The sequence below is a fragment of the Pogonomyrmex barbatus genome, unplaced genomic scaffold, assembly GCF_055798465.1.
Source record: "Pogonomyrmex barbatus isolate J1 unplaced genomic scaffold, ASM5579846v1 scaffold19, whole genome shotgun sequence".
Classification (NCBI taxonomy): domain Eukaryota; kingdom Metazoa; phylum Arthropoda; class Insecta; order Hymenoptera; family Formicidae; genus Pogonomyrmex; species Pogonomyrmex barbatus.
The window spans coordinates 1968761-1983882 of NW_028297115.1; the positions used below are offsets into that span (position 1 = coordinate 1968761).

The window sequence follows — 15122 nt, forward strand, 5'->3', positions numbered from 1 at the left end:
AGACTTAAGCGACGTCTACAATGAGAGTTATTGGAGGTTGTAATCTGTTAACTTATGTCATAACCGTAAAAAATTGACCAATCACAATCGAATTATAGAAGAATACTCGATTATGATTCGTCATTTAATTGTCAAATCACGGTAAAAAGAACAAAGATTTCTTAATTCTAAATTCTAATTGGTCAATTAAATGCTACTATACTATTGAATAAAATTTTGAAACTAGAATTTTGTAATTCCGGGGAGCAATTTGTGTATCTTGAAACGAGGTAAACGTTTGAACAAAAATTAAGAAATTTATTAGAATATCTGCAACTTCATAGAAAGCTAAGTAAATTTTCTTATTTTTGTAATTTTCACCTCAATTTTCAAAATGCACAATCGACTTTGGAATTTTATTCTCTGGTTGTTCTTATTACCTATTGTCCATAGATCTTTAAAACATCCTGATTATTACATCGGCTGAGTTCGAGGAGCGCGCTATTAGAACTATCGCATCATTCTATTCTTAATTTATATATAATGAGCAATAAAAATGAAATGATGTAAGCGCTGATAGCGCGCTTTAATCTTACTATAGCGCGCTCTCCGAACGCGAATAGTAAGATTAAAAATTTTTTAATTAAAATCAGAGGTTAATTATTGTAAGAATTATTATTGATTAATTCTTGTTAAATTTAGAAAATAAATTGTTCTAAAATTAATAACGGATATGAACTGTTCTAACATTAATGATAAATGTAGCTAATATAATGAAAAATATAATTAGAATCATAAGATTGGCTACTTGGATAATTTTAAAATTCCGTGCACACGAATTGACATAGAAAGGCATGCACATAAAATAAAAAAAATTTCAGCATCAATAAAATATATTTCAAATATGTTCAATGTAATCCATAATAACATAATTAATGTTATTTATCGCAAATATCTTTTCTCAAAATAAAAATTTCAATTTAGTAATAAATTATTAATAAAATACATTTATTATAATAAAACTATTATTAATAGTTAACAAACACGAGAAAATAAGATAAAATTAATTAAAATTGTTATCAAAATTATTTAAGAAATACATATTAATTATCTAATAATAAAACTCTAATTTCTTGAAGTTCTTTTAACCATTTTATTTTCCAGAATACTACAATACAATCCTTCCTGTGAATAAAGAGTATTAGGCGAGGATACAGTTCCTAGCGATATCTTAAAGAATTAGTGTTTATTCGTATCATTTGGAGTATCGCTCTCTTAGTTTTAAATATTTTAAATATACTTTACTTTAAAAGATAAAAAATGAATTTATTAACATAATATACATTTCCACTGTACTGTTATTAGTAATGTATATTACAACATAAGTAATAGCATGTTAATTAAAGCTTATTTGTTTACAATTTAAATAAATACAATTGTGTATATAATAATGATTAATATATGTTTGTAATATATATTAACCATCTCATGTATAATAAACATGTTTATATATTATTCCACGCTGTAGAAACGTTATAGCTACAAGTCTCAAATCTATATTATATCAATAATTTGTATAAAGGCGGATATTAATTCAAGGAATGAATCACCCTAATGTAGTTACATACAAAATAATAATACAAAAGAAATACTATGTATGTGTAAACTCATAATACACACTCTTTTTATATATAATCTTAAACTTCGTGATCGATTAAATATGCATCCTTTCTAAAAGAATAACGCGGCGGATTGTGACAAGGCAACAGCCAAAATATTGGGTGACTCTTTCCACACACTTGAGATAAAAGTGTAAACATTCGTGGTGTATTCTTATTATAACGTTGTTGTATACCTTGTACGCGTTCTACAGCGGTTTCGTCACCTAGAATCGCTTGGAATTGATCAACTAAAATCGCTATGACGAACATACCAAATAATGCCGACTCCAAAACTAATATCACACAATGTAAACTGCAATATGTTAATTCATTAGTATTTTAATTTTCATAACTATTCTTAATTTTGTAAAAATACATACATGCGGCTTTGTTTGACTGCAATATCATTATTGCACTGAGGACAGTCATAAATCCAGGATGTAATGACTAAGATAATAGCGTAAATAGCTAATGCACCAACATATACCAGAAATTGTATGAAGTATTTTTGATTTCTCTCTCCAACACAATTATTGATCCTTAAACATTCAATTTTAGTGAATTTTTAATAAGTTCATAATGTATCAGTTATAATAAAAAATTAAAGAGATAAATATTTGTTGAAAATTGCTTGTTATATTGATTTTCAAACATTGCTACTGTTTTTAATGCTATGATTATTATTATGCTATGATAATTACCATGGACAATGATGATCCATTCTTCTGATACAACGCTTACAAATTCTGCAATGATGTGCTCTAGGTGGTCTATATGTTTCGCATCTAGTGCACACTGTCCAATCATCCTTTTCGTCACTCTCATGGTCATCGCTTCCTCCGGAAACATGAATATCAGAAAAGTCCATTCTACTCTGTGGTAAGGGCACTATACCCGGATCACTACAGACAGCCTTCAAATGTGCCATCATCAGAAGAAGTACGATAGTGTTGAACGCTATTATGTGGAAGGGGCCCCATAAACTGAGACCAAGGAAATCCTCATTAAAAATATTTCTCATAGAAAAATATAAACAAATTAAAACAAAATAGAAAATAGAAAACTATTGTATTTATGTAAAACATACGTTGATTTTTGCCATTGATTAATATTCATTGTGCAAACCTGTCTTGCATAGTGTGCAACACGATCCACCGTACCACGACATAGTCAGCGTAAAACACTGCCACATAGGTGACGAGAATGCATACGATGCCACAAGGATCCCTGACGAACATTTTTCGCTTTCACTGACACACGGCGATTAATATCGCAGTTCCTCATCACTGTGCGCGCAAATGTCATGTCATTTGCTTTCAGAACGGTCCCATTATTAATCGTTCGGGGTCCATCACGGTGTCGATCGTCGCATTAACGCATAATCCGTGCAAGAATGTTGCTTTATCTCGGTCTAACGATCCTGACAGGGAGCGTTATATGGAAATCTGACTTCGGCTGTTCGGGAAGGGGAAGTGAAATCGAAAAGCGGAGGGCCAAGCTGTCAAACGGCAGCGACAACTGACAGCGGCGACAACAGCTGCGACAGAGATACTCAAGAGAAACTCCAGCTTATTCATCATTTATTGGCCAATCTAAACGATCCATCGATATAAATCATTATCTAATATTTAAGTTTATAGATTGGAATTGAAAGAACCGTAATTGTACTTTATTGCAAGTATATTGAACATCGGCAACACAGCCACAACAAATAAGTTTGTTCGCATTGCTTGCATTGTTTGCACTTTCCGCAGTTTGTCTTTCTTTCTCTTTTTGACACCCGCATATAAATATCTATCTCGCTTCAAACGCCAGGAAATGTGAGCAACGCGACAAACCTAATGGAGCAAATCGTTCGCGTGAAATTTCACAATTTCACTGCGCAAGATCGCCAATTCGCTATATTTATTCATAATATAAAAGAATGTGTGTCATATTTTTTTTACATTTATATGTTTTTTAATTTTGTTTTTTCCTACATTTCTTTTACGAAGAAAAGTCGAAAGAAGCATATGGTTAATTTAATAGATATCTTTCGTTTCATCAAAGTGACTCCCCTTCGAATCCATACACTTTGCAGCTATATTACAATAACATTGTTGCAATATTAGAATATTGCAGCAATATTGCTACACTATTACAGCACAGCTACAAGATCTGCATTGTATGGGACACGATTTGACAATGAAACACGAAAAAAGAATGAATATCTAGAATATTTCTTTTTTCAAAGGAATGTCCAAGTTGAATATATCTATTATCATTTATTAAATAACATTCGTTTCTGTCAAATTAATTTTAATCTCAATTTAATTTACGCTTCATTACGCTTTTTTAATTCTATGTCCATCTCTACCGATATAAATTAATTTTAATCTCGATTTAATTTATTCTTTGTTTTTTTTTAATTTTTAGAAAAAAAATGAGTTGAACGTTGAGAAGAATGGATGCAAGTTATTTGCAGAAAGAATCTAGAGATTTAGAGCCAGTCTCACTATTTTCGATTATCTTTATTAACCGACCGAATTTAAGTGTCAATCGTAATTGATCAATCGATCAATCCTACTTCTTAATGACAAATGCGATTGATCAATATATAATAATGCGATTTTCGAATATTTGACTGATTAAACATGTAAATATTGGCGCAAATATATATTGTATTTGTGCAGTTTATTTTGTAATAAATACGTCTATTTTGTATATAGTGTTTATTTTTGTCTTTATTAATTTTACATACCTAATTATCATTTGATATCTATTTCAAATTTCGATATCGAAAAGATTACATGTATATATGAGACGAAACCCGTCAATTTACTTTAGTTCCGCACTCCACCACCAGATGGCAGTGCCTCATCTTTTGTTGCCCATCTTATATACAGAGCTTTCATTTCTCTTAATATATATTCTGTGGTCTGGTAATTCGCGACCACGACATTGGTATCTCGTCGTGACGTAGCCTATTCTCCAGAACGTGGTGATTTTCGGCCGCTCGAGGCTCCTCCGTCTCATTTCACTTTGCGTTACCGGTAAGGAGAGTCGTGAGTCCTCGCGGTAAAAAAAAAAAAAAAAAAAATGGAGCGATAATTCCGCTGCACGTTAATTTAATTAGATCTCTTCGCCTGAAATACCGCCGCTCGCTTCTCGTAACCGACTGTTGTACTGTTTCAGGCAAATCACCGTTAAACCTGGCTACGTAATACGTGTTTATTACTTGGCCGGATTTCTTTATTACGGTAGAGTAAGTAGCAACTTCAAACTGCTGTCTCGCTGTCCGTGCTGTTATGCGTGAAAGCGTGCGTGTCTAACTTTCATCCTTCCTTCCTTCCTCGTGGCCTCATCGAGGTCGTGCTCGCCTCGTACCGTACTTCTCTCACCGTTTCGCGTTTCCATCTGTGCTCTGCTTCTTTCCCGTCGCGACAACGTGCAGATGTTGGTCCCCGACGCGAGAGGTTAGCGATCTCGTGACGTGTCAAGTTAACGCTCCATTCCATATGGTGGTCGCTGTCTCAGCCATTGATCATTGACGTGCATCTAGCGTATATCTGTTTGCCGATCCCTTGGCCGCGACATTCGCTCGAGCCACGAAATTCCGTCGGCTTCGGGGAAAAAACGTTTCCACCAGCTACGAATTCCTCGCGGCGTGACTCGTGTGTGATTCGCCCCTTTTCGCGACATTTGAGATCACTTTAAAAGAATTTGTTCCGTGTACGAGTCAAATGAAAAAAAAATTAAAAAAAATTTATTGTGAAATTCTATCTCGATTTGATCAATCTCTTCAAAAAATATTCGAACGCATCTCCTCGCGATTATACGTTATCTGAGAAAAGCTATATTTGATATAACTTGGCGACGTCTCGTCAGTGATAATTTATCGTTTTCTTGTTCATCGCAAAATTAAGTCTAATAAAATATCGCGCGACGTAAGTTTGGGATTGGAATAAAATTTGTAATAACTTTATATTAACTTGAATATTGACATATGGATTGTTATATTTATGTTGTACACTCGTGAGGTAATTCAACTCGTAATCTTTGATGATAAAAGTTATTTATAGCAGTAATTGTAAAGAGTATTAATTATATGTGTATTTGTGTCATATGTATGAATGATATATATATATATATATATATATATATATAAAAGTTTTATTGAAAAAATAAAAATATTTTTCATTTGTATTGTAGTGCTACTGTAAGGACTTGGCACGAAACAGGACATCCCAAAGATGCAGCAGCAGTCAGTAATGGAAGAGGGAACGGCCTACGAGCCACCTACTTACGATGAGACATTCCCTGTTCTCCCTGAATCATCTAGCTCCAATTCTGGACAGTTAAACATATTTTCTATAAATAACAACTTACAGCTTGGTCGTATAACTATTACACAGGTAAAAGTTTATCAAAATTTATCATTTTTACAAGAAAAAATCTTTAATTAGAACTAAAAACATGAAGGTGTGTGTGTGTGTGTGTGTGTATGTGTGTGTGTATGTGTGTGTGTGTGTGTATGTGTGTATGTGTGTGTGTGTGTGTGTGTGTGTGTGTGTTAAAATGAATTTGTAACTTTATTAAAGAAATGTTAACTGCATTTATTCAACTATAAACTATGAAATATTATTCAACTCTAAATATATTGATTTCTTTGTGCATTTTATTTTACCTTCTATTTGTACATAGATGTTCCGAGTACCAGGGGAAGAACGCAAGTTTGATCATAGTGATAAATTTGGTGAACGCGAATCTATTCGTACATGCAAAACTATTATGAAAGAAACAAATACCATTATTGAAATTGCATCGTCTAAAGATCAGTCTTTAACATTTCTTATAACTGGAAAGCAAAATCAAGTTCTGGAAGCTAAACGGCGCATTCTGACAACATTTCAAACCCAGGTATTCCTAATGTTACTATTAAAAGAGATATGCATATTTTTCACATTTTTTAATATTTAAAACCATTTATTTTCTTATATTTTTGTATGCCGAAATATACATAAATTAGATATATTTGTATTTTTGCTAATCTCTCATAGGCAAGTAAGCAGATTAGTATTCCTAAAGATCATCATCGTTGGATTCTTGGAAAACAAGGACAGAGATTGAAAGATTTAGAACAAAAAACTGCTACAAAGATTAATGTGCCTGGCGTGCAAGATCAGTCAGATATAATAACAATTACAGGAACAAAAGAAGGCATTGAAAAGGCTGAACACGAAATTAGAGTTATTTCTGATGAACAGGTAATTGTTAAGATGATAATAAATTACTGTACTATTCTCTTTTAAGATTTATATATGCTTTTATATAATAATATCTTGTTATGAATGTTGCAGTCTAGGAAAGCTTTTGAAAGGATAACTGTGCCAAAAATATTTCATCCGTTTATATACGGTGCACATAACGAAAATCTCAATGCTATGATGGCAGAAACTGGTGCTCGTATCAATATTCCTCCTGCCTCAGTGCAGCAGGATGAAATAACTATAGCTGGTGAAAAAGAAGGGGTTTTGGCTGCAAAGCAAAAGATTGAAAGTATCTACAAGGATATGGTAAGTTAATAAAATTGTTTTGTATAATTTTATTAGCATGCACACGTGATATGTAAATTTTTCGTCCAGGCAAAAAGATGTACTACAGTATCTGTAGAGGTTCCCAAGTCTCAACATAAATATGTAATTGGGCCACGTGGTAGCACCATAGCAGAAATATTACAAACAACTGGTGTGAGCGTCGAGATGCCTGCACCTGACTCGGCAACTGGTACCATAACTCTTAGAGGACCTCAAGAGAAACTTGGTCAGGGTAAGCAATTTGAAAATTACGAGTACTATAATTACCTGTATATGTTCTTTAAATGTAATATGTTCTTTAAATTTTATCTTCGAGTAATGTATTGACTATTATATAATTATTTATTTTTGTAGCTCTTAACAAGGTATATGAAAAGGCAAATAGTGTTCGCACTGCTGTGGTAGAAGCTCCAGTCTGGATACATAAGTACATTATTGGACGCAAAGGTGTAAATATCAAGAAGATTACTCAAGAAATGCCAAAAGTAAATGTAGAATTTACTGGAAAAGAAGATAAAATCAAGATAGAAGGTCCACCTGAAGAAGTAGAGAAAGCACAGAATGAGTTACAACTTATGGCTAACGATCTTATAGCAAAGCTTACTTTCACAGAGTTAAATGTCGACCCAAGATTTTACAAGCATATCATTGGGAAGAATGGTTGTAATGGTGAGTAGCAATTTAATATTATTTATAATCTAAAAATTATATTACTATCTTATATATGGAGAAAGAAATGTTTGTATTTGTGTCAAATTTCTTTTGTTTTTATTAAAGTGAATCGTGTTAAGGAAGGAACGGGTGTTGTGATTAGTATATCTGAAAATGATGGCAGTAACGTTATCCGTATCGAAGGTAATCTTGCTGGTGTGTTGAAAGCTCAAACGGTATGTATTAGATTATTATCTAGTAACAAGTGTTATTAAATAAATGGAATAAAAGATTAATGCTTTTATTTTATAAATAATTTAGGAACTTGTAGAAATGGTGAAAAAGTTAGAAAATGAGAAAGAAAAAGATGTGATTATAGATCACAGATATTATCGTAACATAATTGGTAATAAAGGAGATAATATCAAAGAGATTAGAGATAAATTTAATCAAGTACAAATTACTATACCTGGACCAGGTAAGCAATATTTAGAATATTGCAATAAAATATTGATTTATTCTAATGATGCCTATTTTTTATCAATTTATCAATTTTTTCAGGTGAAAAAGGAGATATAGTAAAGATCAGAGGACCCAAAGAAGATGTCGATAAGTGCCATAAACATCTAATGAAGTTGGTGAAAGAATTGAATGAAAGTAATCATGTATTGGAAGTACCTATTTTTAAGCAGTTTCATAAATTTGTTATTGGAAAAGGTGGTGTTAACATCCGTAAGGTTTGTATCAGATTTTATTATTTATAACATGTTTTTTTATATTTGCATCTATATATACTCAAGTTATACGATATAGATCAGAGAAGAAACGCAAACAAAAATTGATTTACCTGCTGAAGGCGAGAAAAGTGATGTTATAACTATCACTGGAAAAAAAGAAAATGTGGAGAAAGCTAAAGAAATGATACAAAAGATTCAAAATGAATTGGTAATTTGTTAACATTTTATATATATATATATATATATATATATATATATACATATATATATAATAAATAATATATATATATATATATATTATATATATATATAAAATAAAATATATATATATATATATAATAAACAATAAGAAAAAACCGAGTATACATGATATATTTATACTAGGCTAACATTGTTACTGAAGAAATCACTATTCCACCAAAGTTTTACAATTCACTTATTGGTACTGGAGGTAAATTAATACATTCTATTATGGAAGATTGTGGAGGCGTCACAATCAAATTTCCCACCGCCGAAAGTAAAAGTGATAAGGTAAAAAAAACGAGATTCTTCTATTCTTTGATTGTTTGAAATCTTTATACACGATATATATATATATATATATATATATGTATATAGGTCAGTATCAGAGGTCCAAAAGATGATGTGGAGAAAGCAAAAGCACAGCTTTTGGAACTAAGCAATGAAAAGCAATTATCCAGTTTTTCGGCTGAAGTGCGTGCCAAAGTTCAACATCATAAATTCCTTATTGGAAAGAATGGTGCCAATATCAAGAAGGTAGAAAGTGCATGAATGCAGTATATGTTATACTTCCAGCTATTAGAAAATAAATTTTTATGTAATTCTTTTATTACAGATAAGAGAATCCACAGGCGCACGAATTATGTTCCCAACAGAGGAGGATCAAGATAAGGAAGTGATTACTATAATGGGCAAGAAAGAAGCAGTTGAGAAAGCTAAAGCTGATTTAGAAGCTACGATTAAAGAGATTGTAAGAGAATCGTTATTTTTAAGTAATCCATATAAGTATAGGTGTAACTATCTCCAAAGTGTAATTATCTCTCTTGATGTACTTCCAGGACAATATTATCGAGGGCGAAATTCACATCGATCCTAAGCATCACAGACATTTCGTTGCGCGGAGAGGTGGTGTACTACATCGAATTGCTGATGAATGTGGCGGTGTGCAAATTTCATTTCCACGGGCAGGCGTCGACAGCGATCGCGTCAGCATAAAAGGCTCGCATGAATGTATAGAAGCTGCGAAACAACGAATGCGAGAAATCGTCCAGGAATTGGTAAATGAATTATATTTTAATTATACATTATTGTGTGTATCATACATTTATCACTGTCTTCTCGATTTAGGAATCTATGGTAACAGTGGAATGCGTAATACCTCAAAAGCATCATCGCACGGTGATGGGTGCAAAGGGTCGCAAAGTGCAAAACATAACATCTGAATATGACGTACAAATCAAATTCCCTGATCGCGAAGTATATGGTTGGTATCGATTTTAATATTTGAATATTTTGAATATTTACTATGAAATTACCTGTTAATTCTTATTGAATCTATTAAAATATGAAATTCTGCATATTATTTTAGATGAACAAAAAACACCGGAACAAGTTAATGGAGAAAATAGAGAGACAGGAGAAATTGTTCCAGCTTGCGATATAATTCGTATTACCGGACAACCTGAGAACGTTGCTGCCGCTAAACAAGCTTTACTCGATCTTGTCCCTATTACAATTCAAGTTAGTTTATTCTTGTAATAATTTGTTCTCGCAATTATAAAACCAATCTAAATACTAAATACTACTAATTTTTTTCCCGTATTTAGGTAGATGTACCATTTGATTTCCATCGTTCGATAATTGGGCAGAAAGGTAAAGATGTACGGGAATTAATGAATACATATGATGTACACATCATGCTCTCTCCAGCGGAGGAAAAACTAGATTATATCAAAGTAATTGTTTTGTTAAATAGATTATTAAGAGATACAAATATAGAATTTATCTTATATATACTTATTCTTTTTTTATTTCTTAGATCTCTGGAACGCCGTCGTGTGTGCAAAGTGCCAAGGAAGCTATCCTTGAAAAATGTGAAGCTTTGAAGGCCGAACGAGAGGACCGAGCATTAAAATCTTTCGAATTAAAGGTAACATCATTACATAACTTTAATTTTCCTATAATTAAGAATTATTGCATTCTAAAGATGGCATTTAGTATGTTAATATTTTCTAAGGAAAAATAGCATATCAAATCTGCTCTTATATATATATATATATATATATATATATATATATATATATTTATTGCATTAGCTCGAAGTTGATCCGGAATATCATCCAAAAATTATTGGCCGAAAAGGAGCTGTGATCAGTAAAATACGTAGTGATCACGATGTCCAAATTAACTTCCCGCGCAAAGGTGATCCTGAGGAACATATTATTACAATAACAGGATACGAAAAGAATGCATACAGTGCGCGAGATGATATCATGAAAATTGTTAATGAATTGGTGAGTTTTTTTATTATGACAAATATTTTTCTGTCTTTAAGGAATACGTTTTTCTATCGCAATTTTTTTATAACAAAGTAATTTACTTTTCTATTTTCTATTTATATTTTTATTTTTCAAGAAACGATAAGCAATGTTTTATTAAACATTGCTTATCGTTTCTTGAAATACTTTAGTATAGAAATACTTTATTAACAATGTTATAATAATCTTTAATGTAATTAAAATATCATTTATTATTTTTTTTTCCTATTCATTTTAGAATGGTTTGACGAAGGAAGAAGTGCAGATAAATGCCGCTGTTCATTCACGTTTGATCGGTGCAAAAGGTCGAAATATTCGTAAAATAATGGATGAATTTAAAGTTGATATCAAGTTTCCAAGGAAAACCGATGCTGATCCCAATATCGTAACAATCGTGGGAGCGGAAGAAAACGTTACCGATGCAAAGGAACGTTTATTGAATCTAGAGGAAGAATACGTAAGTAACGTCAGTTAACAATTATGTAAGTAGAAATCAGTTTATAACTATACATTACAAAAAATATATAATGGCAGATGCAAGACGTGATAGAGAACGAATATCGTGAAAGTTTGCGATCACCTCAACGCGACGATGGTAGTAACGTCGGTAGCAGTGAGAATGATACTGGCTTCATCGTGAAAGGAGGACCATGGGAACAGCAGCAACAGCAGCCTCAGAGTGCGCCGAACACGGCCAGCGTAGAAGAATTCCCGCAATTCGCTGGTTATTCTCATGTACCCGTTGCAACCCCGGACGGCCCTTGGGGAATTAAGCGTTAAGATATAAACCGAAATTCACTAACAAAAAAAGAAACGATTGATTGGAACCTAATAAGCTAATGATATAAGGTAACTTTCCTCTGACAAACAGTATGTAAAACACATAAGTATACGCATGTACATGTACACATACACGACATTATACATCATACACGCAAATGCACTTGTGTTGGGTGGTTCCCTATTCCATTACTGACGTTGCTGCATACGACCTGGCCATTCTATTGGACTTTGACACTGGTTTACTACACACAACGTTCGACGACGATGTTTATATTTACAATTCATAATACCGATGTCCTATGTATCTGTAACTGTAATGCATGTTGTCCTGAGTCTGTCGCCATATCACTCGGTCAAGTTGGGCGTACACATGTACGCTATGTCGTGCACGACTTAATCTCGTGGCTTTTATTTTTAATGATATGCTTTCCAGGTACAGATATGTTGTACTTAAGACTGTGGCTTCGTGGGAAATAATCGGGTCAGCAGTCTGCAGAAAAGAGCTGAATCTACAAAAATTGTAAAGTAGAGTTATTCTGTAGTTTTCTTACTCTACAGAAATGTAAATTGTTTATGAACTCTTTACATTCATATTCTACGATAGGGAACAAGTTTTTGTGCAGATTAATCCTTTTCTGCAGAAACTGATCGATTTATTCGTGTATTATATTATTTTCACAGATAATCTTTGTACCACGTATAGGCTGCAAACAGTCGTACGTTTTTCGTTGATCTTAGCATAATAATTTGTTAATTTATTTATATCTTTTTTGTACATATATCACATTTTCTCGTTGTTTTGTGCCACTTAAGTGAAGTGGTTTCTAAACTACATCACGATTGTTGAAATTTATATTGTAAAATTTTCATGAATCAAAAAAAAAACAGGGGCTTTCTAAGGAAAAGGTTGTTTCTTACACAATTTTTTATATTATAATAATTAGATATAAACGCGATTTGAGTCACCATAATTTCAATGCATAAATCAGAAATTTGTTGATGCATTGATCGCATACACTTATCAATAATTGTAAGATCCGAGTAATAGATTTGTAATCGGAGATTACAGAAAACCCCGATAATCTCCGATAAAATAAACTTTTAGATGCTCTATAGAGGCAGGAAAATGTGTTTTATGTTTGTTTCCAATAAATAGAAATCATTTTCTTGTAACATCGAAATATGAATTATGCTATTTTTAATCAATTATAAGCAATCAATCTTGCATGTTTAAGGAACACAGGATATTTAGAAGACCTCGATTCCGCGCCACTTACTCATTAGAGATAATAAGATATACATGAAATCGGCACTCTGCAGAGAATGGTCAAATTAAATCTCGATGTTATGAATAGTGAACGATACACGAATTCCTTTCGATAGCCGGCTTTATTTATTTGCTCTACTTTACCGTTTCGTATACCGTTTGATGTGCAAGTCTTTGCATTCTACTATTATGAGGCCAACTAGCTAAGAAAAGGATATTCAGTTCAAGTGCCTTGTCTATTTTCTTCGAGACAGCTCATTTCAATTGTTGGAGGAATGTGAATAATAGATTATAACATAAATAAAAAATACAATATATACATATATTGTATTTATCCAGGGTATCTGAAAATCACTGGATGATATTCTTGGAGTAGATTCATTCCCGAATTCATTATTACATGTAGCAACTAATATCGAATTAAGATCTTTTTAATACATTTTACACTTTTCAAGTTTATGACAAGATGTTTTCAATGGCACGTAATTTTCAAATTAATATTTTGATATTTTTGGCAAAACAAAATATTAAATATGTTTTATCTGTCTCTAAAGTATCACCTGGTGATTCTAGGACAGCCTGTATATATACACATCACATGTAAACACATATATGGATATTGATAATAATTATTCTATATGATATGTAATATGTAATAGAAGAGAGAAAGAGGTAATAGGTACCAATATCGATACAATGATACACTATTATGTGAATGAAATAATAGGATTATCATGTATACAGAAAAATTCACTTATATTTTTTAGATTTACAGTAATTTTTATAAATCTACTTGGTACGGCGACCTATGTGTCATCTCCAATGCATGGTAAATGTAAGCGAAAGCCAGAATTAGTAAATTTTAATATGCTTAGTTTTGGCTAAGAATTTCATAGATGCTGTGCATGAATATAATTTTCTAATGAGTTATAATGAAATATATTGTAATTACATGAAACAATATTCTCTGTACACATAAGTAAATAATGTTATAACACATGGATTATATTGTAATAATATACTACATTCATTGATCTATTTATTCATTTCTCAGGTATCTTTTTTCTGTCCTTCCGATCTTAGTTCTAAATAAATCACAAATATGCACGTATGCATATGTACATATATACAATTGTTCCTACAATTATAAAATAGATGCCAGAGAATTAAAGGGATTAATAAATATTTTCTTGATACACTACAATAAGTACTCTACAGTACAATAAGTAAATTGTCACTTTTTAATTAAATTATATTATGCTTTATCAACAAACTTTGTATTTTCAATACTACGTAATTGTTTTACAAATCCATCATTAGGCCTAATACAACTTCTGGCTCTTTTAACTTTATCATAAGCTTCGTCATATGATAGTTTCATGATAATCATTAAATAAGCAATAACAATAGTGGGAGAACGAGAAACACCAGCGTTACAATGCACAAGAATATTTTCTTTATGATTTGCGTGTATAATATCAATGCATTTCTTTGCTGATGGTATAATATTCGATTCTGGCAAGTCTAATAAGTCACAGGTGTAATAATGAATGTCATCATATTTTTCAAAAATGTTAACACCTATGCTCAAAACATGTTGTATTTTGTATTTTTTTAATAGATCATTACAAACTACTGGATCTTGAGAGCTGAGATATAATCCTGGTATTATATTGGCGATTTGCAAATCAGGTTTTTCGTCTATTATAAATGGTAGACTTTTTTCTAGTTTTTTCACTTGACCACATTCAACTTCATATTTATTGCCAAGTGGATCTGTTATTACAGTTTTACATGATTTTAATGACGATCTCTTGTTTGCGATAAGATTTTGTAAATCCATTATGCAAAAATATTTATTCTTTAAATGTTTATGCCAAATGTCACGATAAATATAAAATATTTTATTA

At 31.8% G+C, this 15122-nt stretch overlaps 4 protein-coding genes across 8 annotated transcripts in view; 2 read left to right on the forward strand and 2 right to left on the reverse strand.

The window, feature by feature from the left end:
• The window catches only part of mRpS9 (mitochondrial ribosomal protein S9), a 44756-nt gene extending 43326 nt beyond the window's left edge, over window positions 1-1430 (forward strand). For both annotated transcript variants that reach the window (XR_016138901.1, XR_016138903.1), the window contains one exon: window positions 1144-1430. The gene's annotated coding sequence lies outside the window, so the exon portion shown is untranslated. The remainder of the gene's footprint in view (window positions 1-1143) is intronic.
• Window positions 1119-3514, reverse strand: Dnz1 (DNZDHHC/NEW1 zinc finger protein 11). Of its 2 annotated transcripts, XM_011631399.3 has the most exons (5): window positions 3309-3514; window positions 2766-3232; window positions 2342-2623; window positions 2021-2179; window positions 1119-1953 (listed from the first exon to the last, which is right to left on the reverse strand). In XM_011631399.3, the coding sequence occupies exons 2-5, from the start codon at window positions 2876-2878 to the stop codon at window positions 1677-1679; spliced, it is 831 nt and encodes a 276-aa protein (XP_011629701.2). In that variant the 5' UTR covers window positions 2879-3232; window positions 3309-3514; the 3' UTR covers window positions 1119-1676. The 2 variants fall into 2 exon arrangements, with proteins under 2 accessions (XP_011629701.2, XP_011629700.2); XM_011631398.3 differs by having other exon boundaries at window positions 2766-3514.
• Window positions 3515-4560: 1046 nt separating this feature from the next.
• Window positions 4561-14254, forward strand: Dp1 (satellite-binding protein 1 Dp1). 3 transcript variants are annotated; one of them, XM_089075473.1, is made up of 23 exons: window positions 4561-4672; window positions 4815-4884; window positions 5832-6034; window positions 6324-6539; window positions 6680-6886; window positions 6980-7195; window positions 7265-7448; window positions 7571-7885; window positions 7994-8103; window positions 8189-8345; window positions 8429-8604; window positions 8681-8812; window positions 8989-9135; window positions 9223-9381; window positions 9461-9595; window positions 9684-9902; window positions 9973-10108; window positions 10214-10365; window positions 10452-10580; window positions 10664-10774; window positions 10941-11138; window positions 11401-11619; window positions 11697-14254. In XM_089075473.1, the coding sequence occupies exons 3-23, from the start codon at window positions 5873-5875 to the stop codon at window positions 11940-11942; spliced, it is 3726 nt and encodes a 1241-aa protein (XP_088931599.1). In that variant the 5' UTR covers window positions 4561-4672; window positions 4815-4884; window positions 5832-5872; the 3' UTR covers window positions 11943-14254. The 3 variants fall into 3 exon arrangements, with proteins under 3 accessions (XP_088931599.1, XP_088931598.1, XP_088931601.1); XM_089075472.1 differs by lacking the exon at window positions 4561-4672 and having other exon boundaries at window positions 4745-4884; XM_089075475.1 differs by lacking the exons at window positions 4561-4672; window positions 4815-4884 and adding an exon at window positions 4939-5659.
• Window positions 13950-15055, reverse strand: LOC105422142 (dual specificity protein phosphatase 19). Its single transcript, XM_011631404.3, has one exon. It carries the CDS (start codon window positions 15053-15055, stop codon window positions 14468-14470), a length of 588 nt encoding a protein of 195 aa, XP_011629706.2. The 3' UTR covers window positions 13950-14467.
• Window positions 15056-15122: the final 67 nt, after the last annotated feature.